The sequence below is a fragment of the Numenius arquata genome, chromosome 5 (assembly GCF_964106895.1).
Source record: "Numenius arquata chromosome 5, bNumArq3.hap1.1, whole genome shotgun sequence".
Taxonomy (NCBI): domain Eukaryota; kingdom Metazoa; phylum Chordata; class Aves; order Charadriiformes; family Scolopacidae; genus Numenius; species Numenius arquata.
The window spans coordinates 8,501,268-8,527,584 of NC_133580.1; the positions used below are offsets into that span (position 1 = coordinate 8,501,268).

Sequence of the window (26,317 nt, forward strand, 5' to 3'; positions counted from 1 at the left end):
GAGTGCTGAATATCGTATGGTAATGGCAACAAGACAGGAAAACTACACTTTTTAAGAATAACTCAAACCTTTACACTTCATGCCTCGGTCTCTCTTTTCAGTGATTTGTACACTTTGATTTGGAAAAAAAAAAAGAAATTATCCATTAGTTGCCAGTATATTTCAGAGCTACTTTACTTTTGTACTAAGTAAACTTGAAGCTCTACAAAAAAAAAAAAGGCAGTAAATATGCTGCCAAGCAGCTCTTTGCCTGTTAAAATACTCTCCGTAGGCTGCCTGATTTTTTTACTTCATGCAACGAAAAAAAAAAAAAAAATAAAATCCTTGGATGTGTGAGGTTTCCAGTTTCTAAAGAGAAGAAAGTGTTACTTCCCCTTTAAGCCGGGAGCCGTTCGTGTGTGTGTGTGAGAGTGTGTGTGTGTGTCTCCTCCTCTTTGAGTGACACAGCACTTAGATATGCCTATCAGTAACTTAAACCCCACAAACTCCACCTTCTAAGTGAGGAAGCTGTGGGTTGATGGAAATGTAGTGAGCAGATTGAGACAGACAGTGAATCATTAGCAAACTGCAACGCCAGGATGAACTTGTCTGGAACCTAAAAGGAGAAAACAGTCTCAGAGTCCTTGGCGGTGCTGGGTTTTGCTAAATACAGCCAAAGTGGATCTAAAAGCCGGTTGATCCCCAGTCCAAGATGCTGCTGGTTTCCCAGCGGGTAGAAGCACCACGCATGGAGCCCCATATTCCGGTAAGTAGCATTTGAAATCGATACGGGCTGGAAAAGTAGGAGTTGATTTAAAAGGACTTAAACACCCTCGGAATAGTTGCTGGCCCGGCCTCGGCGGGGCTGTAAAGTTTGCCGGCGCGGTGCAGGGAAGTGCCCACCTTGTGCTGGCTCTGCCCGGCTCCTTCGTCTTTTTGGGGGGGGGGGCTTTGAAGGAGCAGGGACCAGAAACTTGGGGTGAAGGTTTCGCCCTCCTTTCTGGTGAGAGCTGATGTCAGTGCGGGGAGAGCCTTGCGGCGGGAGGGAGGGAGAGAGGGAGGGGGTCCGTGGGCTTAAAAATGGTGGTGAACAAGGTGATCTGCGGGGCGGTGCGGTCCCCCGGCGGGGCAGCCGGTGCGGCGGGGAGGGGACAGCCACGCCGGCCAGCCCCGTCCGCCGCCCGGCGGGGGGAGACGCTCCGTGGGTTTCCGTGTCGTTGCTCGTGTGGGGACGCGGCGGGAAGAGGAGGTGGATGCTGCCGGTCCCGGCTCCGGGGGCGAACGGGATTAGGGCACTGCCGGTGCGCCCGGGTGGTGTCCCCGTGTAAACACAGCCCGGCGCTGGGGGGGGTCATTTAAACTTAGATCAAACGGGCAGGGAAGGACAAACCCATCGTCGCAAGGGGACTCCTCCGGGAAGGTGGCACACGTAGAAGGGGTAGTGCTGGTCCGTATTATTATTATTTAATAACTCCTGCTATTTGCGTTGGCAGCAGCGTGCCTGCTTATTTTGGGAGTCCGAAGCGGGCGTTCTACAGGCAGGATTTTGAACAAAAGGCTCCGCCGAGCCCTGGGTTATTCCTGAAAAGAGTGCGGAGCCCGGCATCCAGCCGCCGTTTTGGCGAGGGTGCGTGTGTGTGCGTGTGTGTGTGTGTGCGCGGCTCTGGGAAGGGGAATAGCCCCGAAGTGAGGGAGCTGGTGCAAAGGCGGCGTGTTTGCCGCTCTCTCCGAGACTCTGCGTGTATTTGAAAGAAAATGCGTGCTGACTCACGATTTAAACTGTTTTGGTTTCTCATCCTGTGATTAAGATCGGGGTTTAGAGCAATCGCGGGGTAAACAGGGCGCTCGCTGACTCGGTCCCACGTCTCCTTCTAAGGCAGGGGCTGCCCCTCTCCCCCAGTCAGCCGGCGATCCCTCCTCCCGGTCCCTCCTCCGCCGCCTTCCCCGGCCTGTTGCTCGGCCCGGGGGAGCGCCGGGGCCGCGGGCACCGCGGCTTTTGTTCGGCTTTGGCTGGCGGGGGGTTGTCACCAGGGTGACTCGGAGGGATCCCGGGGAGAACGGCCGTTTCTTGGAAGAAAACGGGCTTTGGTTTCCTTTCACACCGCTCCCCCCGCCCCCCCCCCCCCCCCCTCCCCGGAACAATAAATTAAAAGGCCGCTTTTGTTTTCCACGGTGCTCCCGGCAGGGCGGCGGGGGGGAGGCGGCGGAGCCCGGGGCTGGGCAGCGGGGGCCGGGAGGCGCCGCCGAGCCGCGGCCGCTGCCCGACGCGATCGCCGGGCGGTTTCCCCGGGGCGGTGCGGGGCGGCGGGCGATCCGCCGGGCGGTGTCTCTGGTCGGGGCGGTGGGCGGACGCCTCTCCCCGTCGGAAGCAGATGAACCTCTCGGGCACCGGCCGCTTGTCGGGAGCCTCCTGGCACGGGCGCTGCACGAAGAGCCCGTCTCCTCCTCCTCCTCCTCCTCCGGCACCGGGAGGGGGGGTACACCCCGCAGTCCCTCCCCCGACCCGCCAGCGGGGAGATTAACTGCGTCTGGCCCCTTCCCCGAGCCGGGGGCGGAGGCGCCGGGCTCCCCCCGCTGCCGTGCGGCCGCCCCGCTTTGGGAGGGGGGGGGGAGGGTTAGCAGGGCCGGGGGGGAGGGCGGAATGCCCCCCCTGTTATATAATGTGAGCGTGCCCCCGCTGAGCCCCGTAATCCTCGGGTAATGCCTAACGCCCGCGCCCCTGGAGGCTGGGGGGGTGGAGACGGGCTGCCCCTCCCAGAGCTCCCCCTCTGGGCCGAGCTGATGTGGGGAAATAAAGCTGCTGATGTGCGAGATGGACCATATGGTGCCTCCAGGAGAGAGGGAGCCGGAACGGCCTTGAACCTGCCGGCCCCAGCAGCTGCGTGCTGCCCCCTCGGCTGGGCTGGGCTCGCCTCCCCCCGGCTCGGCGGCAGGCGCACCGGCATCCCCCGGAGAAGGGGGGGGCCTTGCGCCGGGAGCGGCTTTTCCCCGCCACCCCCGAACCGGGCTCTACCCGCGGGAACGTATTTTTGTGTATTACCGTGCGGGAGGCTGACTGCAAGTAGAATAACAGCAGCGACAGTGCGGGGGGGCGTGGGGGGTGCCAGATGCTCGGGGGACGAACGCGGGCACCGGTGGGAGAAGCTCCCTCGCTCGGGGGCTGCTCTGCCTGCGGCCGCGCTCCCCCGGTTAAAGGCAGGCAAGAGCAGTTCGAGTAAGTTATACGCTAGCACCTAAAAAAGCAGCAATCTAGTTCTGGCACTGACCATTTTCAGTTCTCTCTCCCTGCCATATGTTGGGGGGGGGGGGGGGGAAGAGGCAATTTGGGAAAGATGCGCTCAGCTGAAGGGAGGAGGTGGGCTGAGGGAGCGAGATACAAGGAAATTCCATGTTAGGAAAGCATTAGCAAGGGGTGACTTCTAATGTTTTCCTGCCACTGACGTTGACAGTGACACACATGTGTGGGTTGAAATTGGAACGTCACTGAGTTTTTAAACTCAACCAGGAAATAGTCTGTTGCTCAGGGATAAAAAACAAATAGTATATATTGTAAGGCAGGTAACATGCAGTTAACAGCTCCTCTCGAGTGAGTGAAAAGCTGTTTAATGCTTAGAATTGAGCAGCTCAAATTTAATTTAGCTTTTTATTTTCAGAGGGTGCTTTTTTAACTTGAGGTTTTTCATGTCTATTTTTAATCCTTTCAGCTAATACTTTAGAATCAGAAAAGCAAATATTGACAGGGCTTCACTTTTAGTACCTTGTAACTAAATAGTTCAAACCTGCAAAGTCTCTTGGATTTTTTTTTAAAGTAAAGGTAGTTGTTAAAGGGCTTTGGGGGGGATTAGTAATTACAGGAGGCAGTTATATTTTTTTAAATTCTTTTGTATGGCTTCCTGTTACACAGGTAGAAGTGTTTTATAAATACAGTGTGTTTGTTTTTCGCTTTTTACTGACCTTGTTACAAATGTTACAGTGTGGTAGCATTCAGAGATTTAAAATGGGATTGGGGAGCTATTGTGCTAGATGCTTTCTGAATATACAGAAAGATTTACTGCAAGAGTTCATGATCCAAGGTGCTGGGCTGACACCCTTGCCCTGACTTCAGTGGTCACTAACCTGCTTGGATGCAACCGTAGGACAAGGATCGACCTAGGGACTGGCTTCAGGAGAGACAAAAGTTAGGAAGGCAGGAGGTAACACAAGGGCAAGGATAACAGTAAGTAAAATCCCTGAGTTGTCCTGTAGGTTAAGTACAGTGCAACTCACTGGTTCCCAGTCATTTAATCGATAAATGTTCTGTGTTACTTGCTACTCTGATGAAAGTTGCCTTAAAATAACTTTTATGAGTACGTAGCCACGAGAAAGCGAAGTAAATCTTGCAGAAGCTGTGACAAATGGATTTATCTAAACTGGGGGATGGAGTAGTAGAAGGTTGTCTGAGCTCCTTAAGTAGGGAAAAAGGCAGGATCCCCAGGTTTTCATTGTTCCCCCGTGCTGGCTGTTTCTCAGTGTCCGTGTTTTTCAACATTTAGGTGAAGGTGACTATAAGTTACAATTCATTAGTGATTGGTATGGTCTCCAAATAAAGATAGTTAAATCAGTTTAAATGATGCTGGCGCCTCTCCGAGGAACCCTCTGTATATCTGACACATTTGCCACTCACTTCTTTAAGGAACAATTAATATTGTACACTGCTATTTTTTCCCTCTATGGGAAGAGCAGTAGTGTAACTCATTATGAAGGCTTTCTACCTGACGTTCCAGTTTGACTTGCTATGTTTAAAAAAAAAAAAAAAAGTATTTTGAACTGAAAGAAGCAGAAGACACACCAAGGCTTTGCGTTGAACTGTTTTATATCAATATTGATTTTTTAAGGGGGTTTGTGTTATAAAGAGGGAGCTTTTATCCCCCTGAGCTCTTTGGCAATTATCTTCCTGCCATAAATGTTGATACGCACATAATGGATGTAACTAAAAAATCTCCTTATCCCAGCAGAAAAGGCTGACTGTTTGTTGGAGCAGAGAGAATGCTGAGAGTGTGAATAGACAAACCCATATGTCGCTGGTGAGAGAGATAAATGATGGACGAACAGGAGTTGGTTACTATGGATCAGCACAATAAACCAATTCCCATCATACACCTCTCTTAATAATATACCAGTTTCAATGCCATTGACGGGTAACCTAGGTAGCACCAGTCAACTGTAAGTTTTTCAACTGTTCTTTTATACATCTCAAAGAACAGTTGGGACTGTTCTAATTTTTTCAGATGTTGAGTGCTAAAATTATGCAGAACTTCCTTCCTTGCCAGTAATTTTGCAGGGGAACTTTAGAGCGTTGCTGTAAAATGCCAAATGTGCGCGATACCGTTGTGTACTCATAGTAAGTTTTATTTTGTGCACCCATAAGAGGGGTGCACTCAAAAAGGCAACTGCTTAACAGATATCTGAAGGAACTGCTTAGGCGTTTAGTGCTACCCTTGTTAGTGGTGCTTCAGATTAGATTGCATATTGGAAGATACTGGAGTAGTGTTTTAAGTGAAAATAGCAAAAGAACGATGCTGGTTTATTTTAAAAACAAACAAACAAAACAAAACAACAACCAACCAGCCCTGCAGACTAGGCAGTGATCAATAACACAGTTTTAACTTTCTGTAGCCCATTTGAGAGCTGCCAGCAGCTGAAGGGAAACTTCGCAAAACAATCTGTGCTTGCATCATGGTCTCCTTCCCGTGTTCTTCATTATTACTGCTAACGCTGTGTACAGAAAATTGAAATCTTTGTCAGTTTAAGGTTTCACTTCATGTCCTTGTCTTCTGGTAGATATTTTTCATTGCAGTTGCTGAGGACTGGACTGTTAGCTCTGTGCAAAATGAAAGTATATCTCAGGGTGACAGTGTAAGCAGGACTCATGGCTCCTAGGATATGACTCCATCGTTTTTGAAGCCACCAGTTGCACTACTGGAGAGTGATGCAGTGGGAGAGGGATAACTAGCGAATGCAAATGAGCTAAGAAGAGTCTTTATTCCTCTTGGGAAGCCTCCTCCCTGATAATAATTTTCATTTTTTAAATGGAAGAAAATGTATTACTAAGTCATTACTTTCCTTTAAGAGGAAAATACTTACTTTGTGCAGCTTTTACTTGCAAAGTTGCAGTAGCTCTTTTTAGGGCTGTTTACTTTGGTGTGCGCCTGGGATGAACTGAAAGGTGTTTGTTAGGCCAGGCGGGAGGAGAGTACACCCATCCTTCTCCCGTCAGGGCCCAGCTGAGCAGCCCTTTTTCAGTAGAAAAGACTCGGATCTGATCCTAGAATTGAGGGCTCAGGGATCAGGCCCTTGAGCAGGGAAGGGGGTTGTTATGTTTCCCCCACGCCGCTCGCTCTCCCCTGTTGGAGGAAGCATAATGGAAGTGGCGCAGGGCAAGGGATATTGTCTCTGCAGGCTGGATTTTAGCTGGCCCTTTGCTCCTGTGGAGGAGCAGTTGTGCCCAAAGGGTAGAGCAGGGGAAGGAGTTGTGGGTTTCCCCCCTCCGCTCGCTACCAAGCGGCCCAGCCAGCTGGACCGGTGGGGGGACACAGGCTGTGCCTGGGGAGCGGGCGGCCGGTGGCTCTTTCCGTGGGGCCAGCGACGTGCCAGTGGGGCCCAGGCGTGGGAGGTGGAGGGGGATGTGGGATTTCGTATGGCTCTTCACTCCGAGTGCTGCCACATGGCTACAATGAGCCATTGATAAGCGCTGACCTGATTAAAGGGCTGCTGCTGACGGGAGGCTGGGGTGGCCCCGGGGGCTGCTGGACGGACCAGCACCTCTGTGGGAATGGGTGGCCGGGCTGAGAAGGGGAAAACCAGAATTCATCCTTGGACCCTGCCCAAAGGGAGGCGTCGTATTATGACTTGTCGAAATCCGCTCTGCTTTTCCCTGCGAGGAACTTGGCAGTTTTATTGATAAAGAAGTGTTACGTAAGTACCCCATCAGGCATGTCCTAATTTGTTAATAATTGATGATCTGGGTAATACAGAAATACCAGTGGTGTTAATGCACTCCCACACTGATCTGCAATCTCTGCGAGCCCCCTGTTTTGCTTTTCCTTTAATTGTAATACAGGCTTTTTTCCTTTTTTTTTTTTTTCTCTTTTCCCCCCCTTTTTCTTTTGAATTTCCTGGTGATCCAACTGCAGCCGCCCGTTGTGCTTTCCCGTTTGGGCAGGGACAGCTGGGGGCTCAGCCTGGCGCAGCCGTGCTATAGATTACCTCTGCAGGGGAGGGTGTTAACTACGTTATCGTTTCCCCCGACGTCAGGCAATCTATCGAGTGGCGTCAGCGTTAGCCCAGGGGGAAGCCCCTTTTCTTGCACCTTCCACCATCAGAGGTGCAGTGTATGTCAGGTGGGACGGACGCGCTGGTGCCCCTGCAGTTCCCGCACAGGGAAGCCCGGGCGCTTTTTTGGCACAGCACAGAGCGAGTTTCTCCCCGTCTGATAACACGCTGTATTCGCCTGGATTTAAAACCCAGCTACTTTTGTCGTGCCACAGCTAGAGAGAGAGGAAAAACCATTTATTTCTGTTGACGTGCACAAAAAAAGAAATACTTACTGGCTAGCATCAACATGATCTGGCCGCCTCTTTTGTCCTGTGTTGTTTTTCTTTTGCATTTCTGTGGAAGTTTCTTTTTCTCTAGAATTAAGTACCTGAGAACTCAGAGCACGTTCAGGAGTTACACCTGCCCAAGACATACCTATTTATCGTTTTCAGAATAAGGCAGCGTGTTTACTCTGTTGTGGGCAATGAAATCCATTGCCTGCATTAAAATCAGAAGCAGCAAGGTAACTTTCTAGTTATGTTGTGAAATATAATGCCATTGTTCGCTTTTATTAACGTCTCGAGGTTGATTATACGGTGGTTAGAAGCCTGTTCTGCTGTGCAAAGGGCTGGCTTTAATTTCAAGTGGTTGGTCCTGATCAGGCAGTTGGAGCGGCTGCAGCAACAATTGCTTGGAGCTCGGAGTCACATTTGTCACAAGATCTGCCGGGGAGTATTGGCTGCTCGAAGACTTACCCCGACTTCTCAGCGTTACCCTTGGGTTGGATTGCAGCGGTGAGGGACTTGCCAATCTTGCCTGTTCTTTGTGCCTAATTCTGAAAGACTGGCAAGCTTTATGCTGTGTTTTCTGAAGAGAGCCCAGCTTTACTAAGCTGCCTGTCTGTCAGGGATTAATTTAACCTCTAATTACTACATTTTCTTCACAGTTTGCTGCACATGAGCGTGTTACAACAAAAGCACAAAGAAGTATGTCATTTTATTTAGCCACTACTCTGAAATTAATTTAGGGGGTATAGAGTCAGATCTGACACACTTGGTGTTAAAATAATTGTCCTGGCATTAGAATTAAAGTACATAATCTTGTTGTTTCTAATGATACAACAGTACTGGTGTAAATAGTGTTGTTAACTCGTTAGTCATAGCCACAGTAATAGAAATGATATCTAGTTACGGAGAAATACTCAAATAAGCATGGCAGCAGAAGTTTCCCCAAAATAATGGTTTCCCCAAAATCATGTATGGTTTCTGCTTGATCCCCATCCACCATTTGGGTTTAGGATTACATGTCTAACAGTCCTTGTTTTTTTTCTAAAAAGGTCTTCCAAATTGCAATAAACAAACATTTACGATAGCTTGGGTTTCTTCCAGTCTGGATAATGGGTTTTGAATTTTTTATTTTTTTTTTTTTTAAACATGCAGCATCTTGGGAACAGTACAAAAGGCCATATGTCCTCTTCTGCCTGCTCACACTGACATCAGCGATGCTGCAGTTCACGTTGCATCGAGAGCAGTGGGTAGTCTTGAAGGAAGGGAGTGAGTCTGTTTCTGTTATGAGACATAGGGTGACTTTCTCCTTTTCCAGTTCTGTGTCCTGTAAGATTTACAACAAAGGGTTTTTTTCCTTTGGGAAATTCTGGGTTGGGAAATGGAGCCTATCTCCAGTTCAGGTGACTGTAGTTAAAAGAACTGTTGTTGTCACATGAGAGATTTGGAGTAGCTGCATCTTCATTCTGCCCCATGTCCATCACTTCTGAGCAGGCCTGTTGAGATGACTTTGGAAATGTAAATTCTCACATAGGGCTAGGTGTGCAAAACCGTCGGTGGATGATTTATTTCTAGTGGAAACAGAAGATCGGTTGTATATTTTTGTGTCGTGCATTCGAGTTATAAAGCACGGCCCCAGTTCAGTAATTCTCCTTCAGTAAAAATTGTAACTGCATTTGATGGGAAGCTTCCCCCAAAGATTCCCCAAGGTCAGATAGGACACAGTTGCAGAGTCAAATCTTGTAGTCCCTTTCTCAAAAGGAGAATTAATGTGGCATCGTTATCCAGGCTTGTGACCACAGTGACACAGGATTGCCAAAAAGACTAATGGAAGGAGATGGATGATTGATTCTCTTTACAGTAGTAGATCAGGTTATTTCTCTGAATTCTTTCTTCAATTCTCTCAATTCCCAAACTGTAAGCAGTTACTGTGATTATTTACTCTAATAACTTCCAATCTACAAGCAAATTGAACATAAATTAAGATCAAGTGACGTAAGGGACAGGAGGGTTCGGTGAGCTGACACTCAGATGGAGAGGCTTTTGCTGCTCAGTAGTTACACGGGATGGCTGTGTGATAGTGGTGTGCAGTGAGTGGTAAGTCCCTGCTCTGATTTTTGTGGACATTAGTTTTCATATAACAGTTTGGGGATCTCCTAAGGTAGAAGCCAAGACCAAATAATGCCTACTCTAATTTCAAAACTGTAAAGGTTTTTTTTCAGAGGGTCTGACTATCTGTAGCCCCGCAGGCCTCCAGAGGTGGAGGCAGTTTTTGGAGTAAATAGTTCCCAGGTTCTTACTTGTCCATTGCAAAATGGGAATAATGGTGCTTTACCTTAACTTTCACACTAAGCCTTAATGAGTTAAATATTTTGTAAATTCTAAGTGCTTGTTACTAGCTGAGGTCTTTAGGCACTTCTTACATAGTTGGAAGTTATATTGAAAATAAAGGCAGGTGCATCTGACTCTAAGACCCCCTCAGTGTGAATGATAGTTTTATTTCTTTGCTTTGGCTCTAACGCCAATGCAGGCGGATTATTTTTTTTCCCCTTGATATCACATCATAGTATTTTCCTTTTTGCTGAAACTTCAGAATTTGATACGGGGGAAAGACAAGATTTAAAGACAAAAATGGCATCTACTCTAAGGCATGTATTTCATGTTTCGTTCTCAGTCACAGGTCTTCACAGGTTAAGTTTTGGACAAGGGTAAATAAATTATTATTTTATGAAGACATTTGTCATACACAGTTCCACTCACATGCAAGAAACGTTTTCCCCATACCTTAGTATGTAACGCTTAGTATGTAAACATTTTCATTAGTTTAGGAGTAATTATGCAACACTCATTTTGTATGGTTATCAGGATAGATACTGAGTACAATTTCATTTTGCTTTGACTAGTTACTTCAAAACTTACTAGGATTTTCACAATTCCAAATTTATATGTGGAAATAATTTCTAAACTCTTCCAGTGTTTCAGTAACCCAGCAGATCATGCTGATCTGGTCAGTTACTTTTTAAGGGCTTCACTTTTCCTGTTCCTTTAACTAACTTATTTTCTTAATTAACTGTGTTGATTTAAATAAAGTTACACAGACTGAAAAAACCCCAAATATATACAATCTTGCAGTCAGAAATACAGGCAAAAGGTTTTGATCTCTGACTGCCAAATGGTGACTCATTAAAAAGGAATTTTTGTTCCTCCCTTTTCAAAGGGTTACTCACTACCAAGCAGTAAATATCTAGTTTTGATGCTCCTGCATTGAAATGCCTGACATTGTTGGTGTATTAAGTCCAAACTCTGTAAGGCTATTTGATCACAGGCTCCATGAAGTTTTATTTTGTTGTTTTTCTCAATTAAAGAAAACCTGTGGGGGGATTTTCTTCAAGCTTTACCCTGTCAGTTTGAGTACAGTCTAAAATGAAATATGTTTGGATTCTAATAACAGAGGACCCTTTCCATACTTTAAGCAGCGGGTCATTCAGATTATTTTTAAACACACAGGACCATGCCAGCACTAATTTCTTTCTAATTTTGCATTGGATAACATTAGACAAGGACATTGGAATTTGTCTAAATCAAAAAAATTCTTTTTGTCTTCCACATCGAGGGTTGTGTGCTAAGCATTTTCTAATATTGCATTGCATAAAGCTGAAAATAAATTGTACTGAAGAGACACAGTAAAAATCCAACCAAAGGCATGCCCTTTTTCTTGATTTCCATATTAATCATGATTCTCTGAGCTATCTCCTTTGTCTTCCTGTTCTTACCTATTCTACACATTTGATGAAAGGGCACAAAGGCATGTTTGAGTCCTCCATCTCATCTCCTCCTCTTATTTATGGATTGGTTGGTTTGAACTTTACATAGCGTTGGAAGGATGTTTTCTTGGTTGCAGCAACACTTGTGTTTGACTCGAAGCAGAAGAAGAGTGCGTTGGGGCTTTTCAGCCTTTATGAGAAGTGAATCTTGGTCCCTGATCCCAGAAGGTAGATCAGCCTTAATTTCAAGTGAAAGTCCTGCATCTTCAAATAACTTCCCATGTCAGTTAAAGTTCAGCACTCTTGAATTCCAGAGATATAGATGAGTCAAATCTAAAGTTTACGGCAAGTGTGAAGGATGTAAGAGAAAATGTAGATGTTTCTTCTGATGCCTCTCCCCCCTCCCCTTCAGGGTTCCTACAGTCTGTCAGCTGTAACGGAGTGATTTGATTACTTTGTAGTGTTAAGCTAAAAGAATAAATCTAAGTGCCTTGGGAATGGGGAACCAATCCAACAATCAAAAACAAACAAGTTAATAAATGTGAAGCATTTCTGCACGGTGCTGCTGTAGAAATGCTACTTCCAGAAATGCTTGGGGGCAGCCATGACTATTGGACCAGTCAATTAGTGTAAGTGTGTTCACTGTACGCAGCACCATTAATTGGATGCTGGGGGGTGCACTCTGTGTTTTGAAGAAGTGTGTGTCTTCTGTTGGTTATAAATTATGAAAATCGCGAGTGTCACAGGCTGAACTGTTTGTTGCCCACCCCCTTTCTTCCCAGTCACTCTAGCATACCTGGAAAAAGCTTGACTTGGGCAGTCTTAATAGCCCTTTATTTAAAATCATTCTGGCTCTACCCATCATCTGCAATTTCTTTTTTTCCCCTTGTCAGCTCTTCACCTCCTGTACCCCAGTCCCCCCAAATCTGGCCAGATATACAGCATTTGAGTGACTGTCCACAGAGGCAGTTTGAAGTCCAGATTAGCCACTCGAGCTGGTTTCTGCTGCCCACATGCCAGGCTGCCTACAGTCTGGGGTCATTTGTAAGGACAGCGTGCATTAGAAATATTGTTAGCTGCAGCAACAGTGTCAAGTGTTGTTGTGTAAGAAAACCCCTACTACTCGCCTGTGTGGAACTGATTTTGGATGTTGGTACTTGTGTGGATAAGGTGCAGATTAATTACTGGAAGTCTTTATGCCAGCCTTTAATTTCATCATATCTAAGAATGGCAGTAATGGTGAACTAGTGGGTAAGTGGCTGATTCTGGCTGCCCATGAATCCCCTTTGGAGGAACATCTATAGTAACTACATGTCATTTAGGATTTAAAAAGGTCACCCACTTCAGGTAGTCCAGTGAATGTCCCTTTGGCGGCATTCACAGCTGGAACAGAAACGGGTATAGGCCTTTGTACAAGGACTGCAGAAAACGTACCATCGAGTGCTTTGCCATCTGCTACCCAGGACGCAGTGAAGCAAACTGTTAAACTTCACGTGGAGCTTAGGGCTCGATTAACTTAAATTACCACCCTGGTGTACATGTTTGCAATGCCGAGGGGATTAGGTGGCATGTATTTTCAAGAAATACACGTTCATTACTAAGAAAGGTTAAGCAATAACATCCAGTGGTCATTTCCTTTTGGAGCACAGCTCTGTTTGTAGCGTAATTTGTTTGTTTGTGTGTAGTGCTGGGTCCCAGCAGAGAGGTGGACCGGCACTGCAGGCGTGAGCTGCTCTGCGGCACTGGCTGGCCCGGCTGCACAGGCTGGGGCTGCCTGAGCCACCGATGGAGAGCCAGCGACCTCGGGGTGTAGAGCTGAAGAGGTCCAAAGCATGAGGAGACGATGGTAGGGGAGAGAGAACAGGAATGGGCTGGGACCAAAGGGAGGGCAAAGCCAAGGAGACGGAGGGAGAGCTGAAGAAGCCGGGTGGGTATCTGGGGGGAGGACGGAGGCACAGCAGGTCCAGGCCCACCTTGGGACGGCTGGGATCCCCCAGGTGCCTGGTCCGCCAGGTCCAGCATCTCCTATTGCTTCCACTTAAGCAGTGTTTCCTGTGTGCAGACTCCTCCTGTGCTCCTTCAACGCTGACGTACAGACAGTGCTTTTTCTTTACCTCCATTGTCTTTTTTACGTTTGCGACTCTTGCTTTTCTCCTTGTACTCTCGCTTTCATACCTTTGTTGTGATTGCTCTGCTGGAGAGGTTGGACCCTGGTAGCAGCAGTGAAGGGGTGCTCCAGGGAGCTCCCCCAGTGTGGGCTCTCCAGAGGCAGGTGGAGCTGTGGCGGAGAGCGGGCACGCAGCCGGGGCTGCACACCTTTGATGGCCCCGTGATCGCGGCGTGTGTTGGCTGGGCTTGTTTTGTTGGAAGGGTTTTTCTGTGGGGCTCGTGCAGCCCAGCTCCTGAGCAGCTGACCCAGGCACACCAGTGCTGTTGAGCACGCAGCCGCGGAGCCTGCCGCTTGGCTTTGAGCCGGTGCTGGGACAAAAGTCAAGGTATGTCTGCACTGCTCTCCTTGTTGTGTAAATTCGCTGGTTCGGGCAGAAATAGTGAAGACTGCTTTCACCTGGCTAATCTGCCAGTTACTGCCAGCGGGACAGCGGTGGTTGCAAGAGCTAAGTTTGAGCTGCAGAAGTTGCTTAAGACATTAAGTAAATAATCTGGCTCTTGACCCACATGGAACAGCAAAAGTGTGTGGTGTGGCATCACCAGCCTTCCCTGGGCCAGCCTGGCGAGCACGTCTGCGTGAGATCTGTGCGCCTCGCTGTGCCCAGGAGGCTGCTGCAGAAGATCAGCTGAGCTGCTAATCATAGAATCATGGAATGGTTAGAGTTGGAAAGGACCTTTAAGATCATCTAGTTCCAGTCCCCCTGCCACGAACCAAATCTCCTTCAATAGAAATTTGGGATCTTAAGGTGGCCTTGGATTCTGTCAGCCTAAGATGGTAATGTTCTCTTTTACAGCTGGCTCTGAAGCATTGTAGCTTCTCCAAAGTAAGGAGGCATAATTCAGTGTTTATAAAGGCAGACAGGAAAATGAAAGATTCTTTAGTTCTCTCAGAGCTTTTTCACACGTAGAAAGAGTGAGTCACTCGACATTGCATTATTGAATAGGAGCTGATTTACAAGTGTCTATGCTCCAAGATGAATGTTGGTGGATGAACTCCTATACTCCATGACCATGCTGTAAATGGGCTTCAGCCAGCTTGACGTAATTCATTCTGTGGCACTGTCCTGTCTTTTGGAATGGAAGCATCATGTTTCTTATGATCTTCTGAAGGCTAGAAGGCCTATTAACATGGGAATTCTTGATTAGCTTTAATTCAGCTCTGCTGCTCCAGGAAAGCATAGTTCCTGGAGTACACAAAGGCAGGCTCTTCAAACACGGATCCAAATCAGTGCATTGGAGATCCTGTTGGTAGGTGTGGTGACTATGATTAATATTTACTTGATGCCTTTCATCTTCTAAGTGCTTTACACAGAACAAGCATTTCATCTTCACAAAAGATGTATGACTTAGGTGAAATAAGTTTTACTGTCCCTACTTTATTAATAAAGGCAGGGAAACCGAAGCAAAGAGATTAAAGCAGTTTGCTCATGGTTACAAAGGCAGCCAGCACTGAAACTGTGTAATTTCTGGTTTCTATTTCTGTGTCAAGACTGATGTCTCTTCTTTGTAAGAAGAAGCAGCAGGACAAAATTTTGAGTAAGAACATCCTAAGATTTTTAGCGAGGCAACCGAGCAGATGTTGCAGCTGCACCTGTGGCACTCAGGCTGGTGCCCTGCTGCGTGATGCACTGTTCTCCCTTGGCACCGCAGTCTCTCATCCACCCTTATGGAAGCATCACCACAGACTGCTGCTTGAGTTGTGAAGCACCCGTGGACCTTCTTAGGCTGATATAATGGCTCAATTTAATCACTGGTCCAGCTGGACTGTTGCAGACATAAGTATGTGTTGAGATTTCGGCAGTAAAAGAGTTTCTGCTGGAGTGAATACAATGAGGTGCATACTTGATTTTATTCAACTCGGTGACTTCTTGAGATGTTCCTTTGGAGATGCACTAGAAAGTGCTCAAATTATATTGTTGAATTTTAAGCACGCAAGCGGTCTCACTAATATGGAAAAATTATTTCTTTACCTTTGGTTTGCATAGGGCTGCTCATAGAACTCAATGTAAGTATGTGCTGAAGTGCATTGCTGAATCGGGGACCTCGTTAACAGCAAAGGCTGTGTCACCCTCATCTGCAGACTGGCAGAGAAGGTGTCGAGGGCCCAAAGGTCGTTTTTGGTTTAAAGAGCTTCCTATCAAGATGAGTCAGTGGACAAAGCTCAACATCTGAGAAAGTTCTTATCTGAGAAGGCATCTGAACTTTTGAAAGAGAAACCTCCTTTGTGGATGCCTACGAGTTGTGTGCAGCCTCCCTCGGGTTGTGCGCCCGGTTGACTGCAAAGGAGATCCTCGCCTGGGGAGGCCGTGCCAGGAGCCTCCCTCCCTCTGTGCTGGGAAGAGCAATTGCCTTTTGGTTGCTCCAGTCCCACCTTAATGAAGGAAGAGAAGACGCCCTTGGCTGAAACTGGAGTCTGCTCGGAGATGGCGGCTGTAGAAGCCACTTCATTTAGTCTAGATTTGACTATAAATTCAGCCTCCTGTTTCGCGTGGAGTAACGATTTTTATGCTGCAGTGAGGAATCACTCAGCGAGAGAAGGGAGACAGGAGATCAGAGCAATGCAGCCCTGCTCTCCTCGTAAGGCCGTGCTTCAAAATGTTTAATTAGTTGTTTCGAAACGGTGGCTCCTCTCCTTTGAGGAAGGAATGATGTATCAGCAAAAGCTGACCAAATTGATGTAGCAAATCAATTCTATGGTAATCCGTTTATTTAAACTTTGGTACTTAATTTTATAAGCTCTTCTCAAGTGCTCCTGTGCTCCCGTTCATTAGCCAGTGTTCTTTTATGGTATTGCTTGGAGGTTTGTGCTGCAGATAGCAAAATGGCCAGGACTTGCCACTCGAAGCTGCCTCTAAATGTAATTCAAGTAGGTCTGCAATAATAGTGCTAAAAGAAGAGCTATTTAGCAGCATTATTAATGGGCAAAGAGTTCAGGCAGGATTATGAAAAAGTAAATTTTTATTAAGAGTGGAGGAGCTAGAAGAATGGACTGATTGCCCTGAGTCCTCTGGGCCCTCGAGCAATCAATTTCCCTTTCTACTATTCAGTTACTTGCTAATTGTATTGATTTTTATCAAATATGTGTACAAATCAATTTTATATTTTAGTGCTGTTAAAAGCTTCCTTCCTTCCTTGCAGGCGGTGCTCTTCTGATCATTCTCATTGTCTTCCTTTATTTTAATGCTTTTATCTTAATGCATATTTTTGTTAGGACACGCATGTTTTTCTTTGGGACATTTGACCAGGGAGGAGTTTTACGGAGATGCTCAGGGTTGGAGCAAATAGGCGTCGCTGGGACAAAACCTCTGTGAACGCAGTGGAACTGTCTGCTTGAGTAAAAATTGCAGGAAAGGGATGTGTTGTGTCGTAAAATGGGTGGGTGCGAGTGAGCATGGAGTGTGACCCCCTGAAGAGCAGGAAGCCCTGCTAGCGTGGGGGATGAATTGTGTTGCGGAAAGACTGTAACTAGAAACAAAGAAGGGGATAAATGCTGAACATGACGCACTCTTACTGAATAAACACGAAAATGAAGTCAGGGCGACAAAAATTAAACTCGGTACCTCCTCCATCGTTTCTGAAAACCGAGTCACTCGGGCACTTCATGTAAAGTGGATGCTGGAGACATCTCTAAGCAAAGGGAATGTATTGAACTCTGAACAAAATAAAACAACGTTCTCCGTTTGTGTTTGTTTATGCCCGTGGCGGTTTAAATTGTTCCTGTCAAACGTACCTATTTTCTGAGATAGCACATGCTCGTGCTCTCTTTTTAATGTAAGCTGCACAGTTTGGAGTCGAGGAGAATCTCTCTGGCCGTGTAAGCCTGAGAAATTCAGTCTCATAATTGAAATGTTTGGGGTATGTACAGTGCTGCCGGAGACAGTGGGAGAGACTTTGAACTTTTAATGGTGTGAGCAGTAGTCGTGAGAGCAAGGAGAGTTAGAGCTCTGCTTTTCCACTTGCCTCAGACTTAATATTACACTGCAGAGTTTATGACGCTGTGTTTTCTGCTTTTATTGCCAAGGCACTTCAAAAAATACACTTACTCTTTTCTTCCAGAGGGAAGAGTTGCATTAGGAAGTGTCCAGGTATATACACATACCCAGTAAAAACACACTTTTCATTTAAAAAAAAACCCTAATACGGTGGTAGAAACATAAAGCATTTTCTATTTTACATTGATCTCTTTAGTCTTTTTGGTTTTGTTCTCCTCCCTGGTTCTGCTGATGTTTCTTCATTACACAGCGATCCCAGCTGGGAAAGCCAGCAGAAACCACAGGTTTCTCAGTCTCTCTTGTCTGCCAGTAGCTGCTCCCAAAGGCGGTGGTGCTGTGCTATGAGAAGCCATACCCAGGCCCTCCTGCCAGTTGCAGGGGCACGGAGGAGGGACCTGGGTGGTGGTTCACCGGGAGCCCCCAGACAACAGGTCAGTAAGAAGCAGGCACCTTTAGTGCCCCATAATGCATTTTTCCTGTGCTCCCCAGCTGCCGCGGCGGCTTTTCTCGCTTACGGGGTGCTTGGTATTTCCAGATCCAGTGTAGGCACCTCAACCATAATCATCCGTATAATGTTTTAGAAGCTGGTTAAGAGAAACCAGTCTTATTCTCCTTTGATCTCTGTGCGCGGTGAGATTCCTCGCCGTGTTCCCAGCTGGAGCGAGGGGGGACGGATGCCGCCTGCCCCCGGGAGCCGGCCGGCTCCCTCGCCCACCCAGCCCCGGCCCTGCGGGGGGAGAGCTGCTGCCTCCGCTGCAAACCGTGAGCACGGTTTTGTCATTAGGTTTATACAGCACCTCTTGTACGAGAAATCACAAACTGGATAAGCTGTATGAGGGGTCATTATAACACGGAGAAGATAAATGTACCGGTTCTGCTGGAGGCTGTCCTCAGGCTGTTTGTTATGTGTCTCTAACACTGTCGCTACATCACACACTTCCTCGATCTCCGTATTACCCTACAAGCCTGTCTAATGGGATCCTCTGTTGCTGATTCCAGCTTACCCTGACCTACTTCTTTCTTGTGTCCCAGCAAGCTGTCAGGAGCGATCAGAGCACTGGGAGCTGAAATAAACACTCACTGAGGGGAAAAGCAAGGCTGTCTCCAGTGAATTTAATTAGCTTTGTTTAACTGGCTTGTTTGCTTTGTAAATCACATCATTTTTAGTCAAATTTAAGGGATAAAAAAAATCTGTAATTAAAATCAAATGATGCACGACCTTATTAAAAGTCAAGGGGTTTAGAAGTTCAGTACAAAAAGTCATTTAGTTTGTAACACATTTGCAGTACTCTGAATATTTTAGGGGGAAGAAGGATGAATTTGAGATGCTTTTTGGTTTTGGGGTCTTTCTTCAGACACAGGGGGAGATTGTTACTATTATTATTAAAGTCAATATCTTTACCTTTCCTTGAGTTTGGAAAAAAAAATAAATCACTTCTTTTTAAATTAAGACTCAAGTCTTTTCATCAATACTGCAAGCTTGCTGGATAAAATTTTTCAATCCAAATTAAGATTCTTACTGTTTCTGTCCTGTGGCCTAAGTATCAGTATATTATCCATACTTTGAATCCCTGCTGTTGTGTGGGTCCATGGTTTAAATCCTGGCTTTCCTTTGCACTTCTGTTGCATCTTTGAGCATTAAAACAGAAGTCGTCGTAATTTTGGCTCTGCCAGACAAATGAAGCACTGACTGGGCAAGTCATCACTGGGTTGAATTTGAGAGTGCTTATAGTGTTTTTATCAGACAGTATGTTATGTCTTTCAGGTTCTTTACGGTATTTCAGTGTGGTGCATATTTCGTCTAACAATTGATGTTCTTGCTCTTGTCAGCGTAGGGTCTAATCCTCTTGCTGCTGAAAATGATAAAAGCCCTATGAATTCCTAATATGTCTTATCAAAATCTGGCTAAAATATAAAACGTCTGACCCCAACTTCTGATTCTTCTTCAGCAGAAATATGTTTCTTCCTTGCACCATGCATGCATATTGATAGAGCCTCCTGAGTACATGGCTTACAGAAATACACCTGTCCTTGTGCTGAGCTGCAGCATCAACAGAAAAGGATTAAAGGACCACCGAGAAAGAAATGGGTATGGATGAACTTGCAGTGTGCAAAAATACAGGATAAAATGACTACCCAAGAGTATAAGAGGAATTCAAAATCTGTTTCACATAAGCCACAGTACTTCTCCCAGTCCTTTGAAAAGGATGTAAGATCGGCCAACCTGTACTACGGCACTGAGAATTACTCCTGGTAATAATTTCATTGAGGAGTATAATGAGCGGCCTGATTGCTTGATGACTTCTGAGCAACTCCCTGACTTACTGAGCGCTGTGAGATTTCAAAGAAGGACCAGAGAAATGTTCTTTGCCAGTAGGAATTTCGGAGGTGGCTTGGCTCCACTGGAGCGCGTGGGGCAGGGAGCTCTCTGCTGTGCCAGGGTAGAAGTCGTGTGGAAGTCTTACCAGAGGCAACACATTGGGAGACTTCAATGATTTGACAAAATTGAATCAAAATAAGAACAGCCAGGTGAGTGGGGTAAAGCAGCGCCAAGCTGTTGGAGTCAGTGAACTAGGTTTGCTGAGTTACAGCAGTGGGAAGTGAGGCAAGGAAAGCTGAGACATCCCAGTTGCAGAATTCACATATCTTCAGAGACTCCGCTGAATGGAGAGCAGAAAAATTGAAGTATTATAACCTCGGAAACTTTGCTTGCGTTCTGCTGCTTTACCGGATCCTGTCTCTCCCTTGTGGATTGAGGTCTTAAGTATTTTTGGCATCGGTAGCTGAGATGTGTAGAGTGGGAGGAATACAAGTACTTCTGGGTCATCGCCCCAGAGAAAGTGGGTGAGGTGGATATTGTGGAGCTTTTATCATAGGCATGGAAGCAGACATGTTTTATAATCTAATCCAGTGTGAATAGCAAGAAAAATTTTATGGTGTTAATGCGCTAGCAGAAGGGTGAGTGGTGGAGCACTGAGGTAACGGGGGGGGGCTAAAGCTCGATGCTCGTTTGGACCCATTAGCTGCTGAGTGCTGCTCGCTGCAGCTGAGAACCAGGTGTGAGGACAAGGGGACTTCAGCACTGTGGGAAAGTGGGAATTCAGTGTGTTTAGCAACAAACATGTGATTAATAGATGCGTGCCTGTCATCTCTGCCGTAGCTCCATAGCCCCTCCATTCATCTCCCCGGCTGCGGGGGGAGCAGAGCAGGAGAGCGGCTTCATGCTTGGAGGGCATGTTTCTCTGGGTGTAAATCGGGAGCAGAGAGAGGGATCTGTCCCGGCGCCTCCCTCTGTGCTTAGAAGAGTGCCTGGCGTGTTCTGGGCACCGCTGTAATCTGAATAATAAACACTTAATTCCGAGCTCCTCATATTTGGCTGAGGTTGTTCTGTTAAATGATGCTTTGCTTAGAGGACACAGAAAGGGGCAAATGTTCAGTGAGACTTGAGTCGTTTAACTTAAATCAACCTCCTCCTACCCACTATTGACATATCAAGAGAACCAATGAGGCATGTTTAATTACACATGCACAGAGTTTACAATTAGACTATAGACAGTGATTTTTTTTTTTTTTCTGTTTTTTTTTTCTTCTGATACAGCATGGAAAGATTTGATCCTGCAAGAGGTCTTATTAGCTGTAATACAAGCAGGGCTGGTTTGTGTTTTGGTTTTTTTTCTATTTTAAATGTAAGTGGAATGTTTTTATCTTCTAGGTCAAATGATTTAATCTGATGCTCTAATGTTACATGGTTTAGCAATCCTTCTGCTCCCCTTTTGCTTGTAATAAGTGACAAAAGTACGGCTTCTTGCTTGATAAATGGGTTAACAGTATTCACCAGGCAGGTAATAGAAATCCATATTAATAGGTGGAAATTGGCTTTTGATGCCAGGCAGGAGAGCCTAATGAAAGTATTATTGTTTTAGCTTCCAGCTCCTTTGGAAGCTGAAAGCTAAACGCCTGTATTACATTCTTATTACCTATTTATCACACCATATAGCTGAGTGGATGTTTATTAAATTACATTCATGTTTAATGCCTGTTTGTATACTTTTCACTGAACGTGTTCTCAAAGGAAATTCTCTGGAAGCATTTCAGAAATGCACGACTATTTTCCCATTCTCTTTTTATAAAGTAAAACCATTGTTGCCAACTGTCAATATACAATTGGCTTGGAAATTAAATTGTTTCCTGCTAAGCTGTAAGAACCAGCTAAACCTACCCTATTTAATTTAGGAAATAAATATTTAAAAATCTGAAAAACACACGGTGTTCTTGGGTAGTGTTGATTCTATTCTAGTCTTTGAAAATACCCAAGATCCCAAGAGTTGGGCTTACCTAGCTTCAGCTTTAATTTAGCATTAAATTGCTTCATCAGGGATTTTATGTATGACCTTCTGTATGTTTGTGATTCTTTTGAGAATATTTAAAATAGTACTGAATACCATCAAAGATAAGAAATTAGGAGCCTGTTTATTAATATACCTACTTACAGCACTTCTCCAGTTTTGCATTCTTATTTTCTTCTTAAGCAGCACTTTCAATTCATTCCATCTAGATTAAAAGAAAAGAAAAAAAAAGCCACAACACTCCAAATCCAAAAGCCCAGCCCAGCTCAGCTACTCCCATGTAGCTTTGACCTGGAGAGTGCTGGGATCTCAAGAGCTTTCTGCAAGTTCTGGGAGGTTAAAAAAGGAAAGGTGGGCTTGCATTTTTTTCTACCTGTATTAGCCACAGTTTGTCCTCCTCGTCAGAGCACTGTGACCACGCAGCACGGTGGGGTGATGTGGCTTTGGTCACAGTGTGAGTCAGGTGAGGACTGTGGCTGGTAGCCAAGGGCTCCTGGTTGCATCTCTGCCTCGTCTGGTGGAGTCACACCACTTCCTTTCCTGACCCAGTGTCCTGCCTTGACACCTCTGTCCTGCACTCACAGACCAGACAAGAGGGATGCTCAGCTTTTCTGGAAGCTGTGTTTCCTGGTCCTGGGCTGCAGACGCCCATGACTGGAAATCTGTGCCAGTTTATTTAAGCAATCCCAAACAGGAGGTTTGACTCCCACTCTCCCACTGGGAAATATCTGTAACATGTAGAAATCTGAAGTGTGCATTCTTTCCCTTCACCAAGTAATTAGCAGATGCCTCAGAAATACCTGGGGCGTGGTGCAGGTGACTCTTGTGCTTGTGGAGAGCCTCGGCGGCTCTGCCAGGCACCCTGACCATAGATGAAAGCAGCCCAAGTGCCGGTGAAACACAGGGGCTCCTGCCATGAAATCCTGCTTGGAGGATCAGGCTGGAAGATCTGGACCCAAATGAGAAAGACCGAGGGTTTTTTAATCAAAGGCTTTGGTAGCTCTTCTCTGCTTGAAGTTTGAGTTCAGTAGAATATTGTATTGATCCACCAGTGCAATCTGTTAAATACTGTGATTTGAACCATGCTTACTTGCTTATATTAAGAATAAATAAATCAGAGCTGCTACATGCATTTCAGCTCTCTGCTGGGCAGACAATAATGAAAACATTCTCACTTCTGTAAAGAGCAGGTTAATCACTTGATCGCTTTTACTAAAATCTTGCTGCCAATGCCCTTTAAAGAACTAACCTTTGTCTGTAGTGGGTCCTAACAGCGCACAGTGAACATACGTTCAAGTTAGAGACTGAAAAAAAATCTGTATAAAAGAATGTCATGTTATGCTCCACTTAGTACTGATTTACATTATTAATTTAGCAGAACAATTCACAACACAGTTGTAATCATGCTACCTTTTTTTTAAAAAAAAAATTTAAAATTTATTTTAAAATTAATTTAAAAAAAAAAATCAATCAATTTCCTGGAGTATGTGGAGCATGTGAGAAAGTAGTATTTGAAACAAATTTTAGCGGGCTTATTGGGTTTTGAAATTTCAGCTATCTTGCATCAGCAAATATTATTAATATTATAAGAGCCATTGCAAGTGTTGCTTTTATTGTATATATATAAAAATATATATGCGCTAAGAAAAAATATATATGCGTGTATGTATATGTATAGAGAAACTCCATTTTTGTTAAACATTTTAGATGTCGTGGGAATAAGCTCTTTAAACTGTTATTCTTTCAGTTTTAATAATCTTAAATTCCTTCTCAGAACTTGCGCCTCTGCTTTACCTTTGTGTTCACTCAGTCTGATGAAGACTCTACAGACTAATTAGTTTCATTTCTGCTTATGGCCGGTCTCTAATAGTTTTCATTCTTTTGGCTTCTCAGATCTTAATCAATGCTTCGGAATGTTTGCTGTAACCACTGCAGGGAACGATTGCTCTCTTTTCGGTATCCCAGTAAAACACGTTGTAGCGTTTTACTCGTTCTGGATTTTGTAACACCTTTAAAATAAGGATCTGTTTGAGTCAAAATGCAAACACTGCTTTCTTAAATCATATTGATAGAAAAGTTGCATTAGGTCCTTTTTCATGTAGTGTAACAGTACAATGAATTTATCCCATCGGAACTCATCCGAAAGATCCATAATAACGCTAGTATTTTCTAATCTGCCTTAATTTCTTTTCTTATTCCAAGCACCTGTAATTGATTGTGTTAATTTTTTGTTTTGTTTAATGAAGTTCTTTAACATGAGACTCTGCCAATTGGTGTTTGAGCAAGTTTTTAATAATATTTTTTATTTTCTAAAGTTATTACCTTACTCTCCAACAGTTTGTGCGTATTTGAGCTGTGTGAGTTTGGAGTCTGTCCTTGGAAGTCAACAGGAGGTGCTTAGCACAAGGGAGAGGTCTTGTAGATCCTACGTGTAACATGAAAGCGGTTCGTGGGACTGCAGACAACAGCAAAACCACTTGCAGGTTTAGTGTGTTTGGATAGGGAATGCCCATGAAAACGTATTTCTGAGCCCCGTGGTGTTTGTTAAGTCACGCTGACGTGCAGCTGAGGGCCCGAGGAAAAGTTCAGGAACGGCAGAGCTTGACGGCGCAGACAGCGAGGGAGGAACTTGTCGGTGGAGCACTGCTGTTGAGATAGTTTGTGGCTGCGTATTGATTGCGCAGGTCATTGGTGAAAGGTCAACAGCTCTGCTGTGTCGGCAGATAAAGATAGAGGAATGGCATGTTGAGGTCACATTGGGAAGGAATTCAGTCACGCTAAAGAAAGAGCGTTTTAAACCTTTATTTACTCAAAAAGGGTTGTGAGGTATTGAGCTTGCACATTTACAACCCTTCAGTGTAAGATTAAGAAACCTTATTCTCAGCTTTCCCTCGGAGCTTTCCCCTTCTCTTTACAAGCTGTTTTTAAAGTTGAATAATTTTTAGCTTATCACTGTAATTCCTTGCGCCTGCTTTTGTTTCTTGCAGAGCATTAGAAGGATATTTCTTTGTGCAAAGAAAGGCTGGTCATTTTTTCTGAACTACCAGATTTTGAAGCAATTATGCTCTAATTTTAATATTTTTCCCTTTTTTTTCCCCTCAAATTGCCTATAAAGCCCTGAGCACTCTTTACGCATTTATTTCTATTGTGTTTTGCTTTTACGCTATTTGGAGGTAACTGTTGCATGGCAGGGCTGAGATGTAACACATCTGAAAGGTAAACTGTTTATGTTCAGGACAAATTTTAAATCAGGAGGACTCGGGTCTTGTCTGAACAAGGTAGTTACACTGATTATCAGCTGGGGCATGCTGTAGTTTAAACAGGCTGGGTAAAGTCATTCCTTTTCATTTTATTTGCCTCCATTAGCAACTGATTTAAATGAAAGCTAATAGGCTGTTATACTTTAGAAAAAGTGTTCTTATATAAACAGCTTAAAGTTCACACTTTTAACTAATCCGATGCAGATTGTTGTGCAGGTAAGATGTAAGTAGATGGCTCACTATTTTCTGGAGTTAGGAGCCAAAATGCCTTCCAATAAACATGATATTTTTTCTAATGCAAAGTCTTGGTTGAGACCTTCCCTGTCACCAAATTCTGCGTAATTCCTGGAAGTGGTGCAGAGCGTCTCTTCAGTGCAGGGAATTACACCAGACACGAGGATAACCTTGTGGAGAGGCACCTCTGGCAATCCCTTGGCAAACAGGGTGGCAAAGAGCATGCGTGTTTCTTTTGTTGGGTTTGGCATAAAGGCAATATGAGAATAAGATTTGCCTTTTATAGAAGATATGAGAAAAGGTTTGTATGTTGGAGACAGGGCTGCTTTGACTGATGATTTTAATATTGCCACTTATTCTGGGCTTCTAAACTCCAAAATTACATTTTTAAAAAATCCATGTCTCTTTCTCCAGTGACTCAAAGCCCCTGAGTTTATGATCAGGGTAGATTTTTTAATATTTTAATATTAAAACTAATAAATCCTGCCTGTTAGATCATCCAAGAGTGCTCAGGTAGCTTGCTTCCCCGCCGCCGGCCTTGATGGAAAGCACTATGTAAAGATAAACCCTTCTGCTTTCATCCAGTTCCATGAAGACACTCAAAACTGCTCAAGAGAAGATGCTAAGGAGCACTTCCAGGCACCGGGCATGTCCCCGCCAGCATCCTTGTGCACCCTCTGCATCAGTGCTGGCGGCCGGGGCTTCTGCTTGCTCAACTTCATAGATTGATATTTTCCAGTGCAGTCGGTTACCTTCTGTACCTCCCAGGGAACACAGTAAAAAATAAATGTTTCTCCTGCGTTTTGCAATCGCCTTATCTCTGCTCTTCCCCAGCAGCACACGTATGTGGGTGGAAGATGATAGTGTTCTTCCCAGCTCTGCCCGTGGAGCAGGGTCCACTGGCCGGAGGCGGCTGATGTCCCTGCTCTGCCGCGGTCCTAACAGGATGGAGCAACAGAGAAGCTGCTTCCAGCTGTTGGTGTAAGGCAGCTGTGG

At 45.2% G+C, this 26,317-nt stretch overlaps 1 protein-coding gene across 1 annotated transcript in view; it reads left to right on the forward strand.

Moving 5' to 3' along the window:
- The first annotated feature begins 500 nt into the window (after window positions 1–500).
- Window positions 501–26,317, forward strand: part of MAMLD1 (mastermind like domain containing 1) — an 83,165-nt gene continuing 57,348 nt past the window's right edge. Inside the window, exon 1 of the mRNA XM_074148086.1 lies at window positions 501–745. Within this exon, the coding sequence (XP_074004187.1) occupies window positions 692–745 (54 nt within the window). The 5' untranslated portion in view covers window positions 501–691. The remainder of the gene's footprint in view (window positions 746–26,317) is intronic.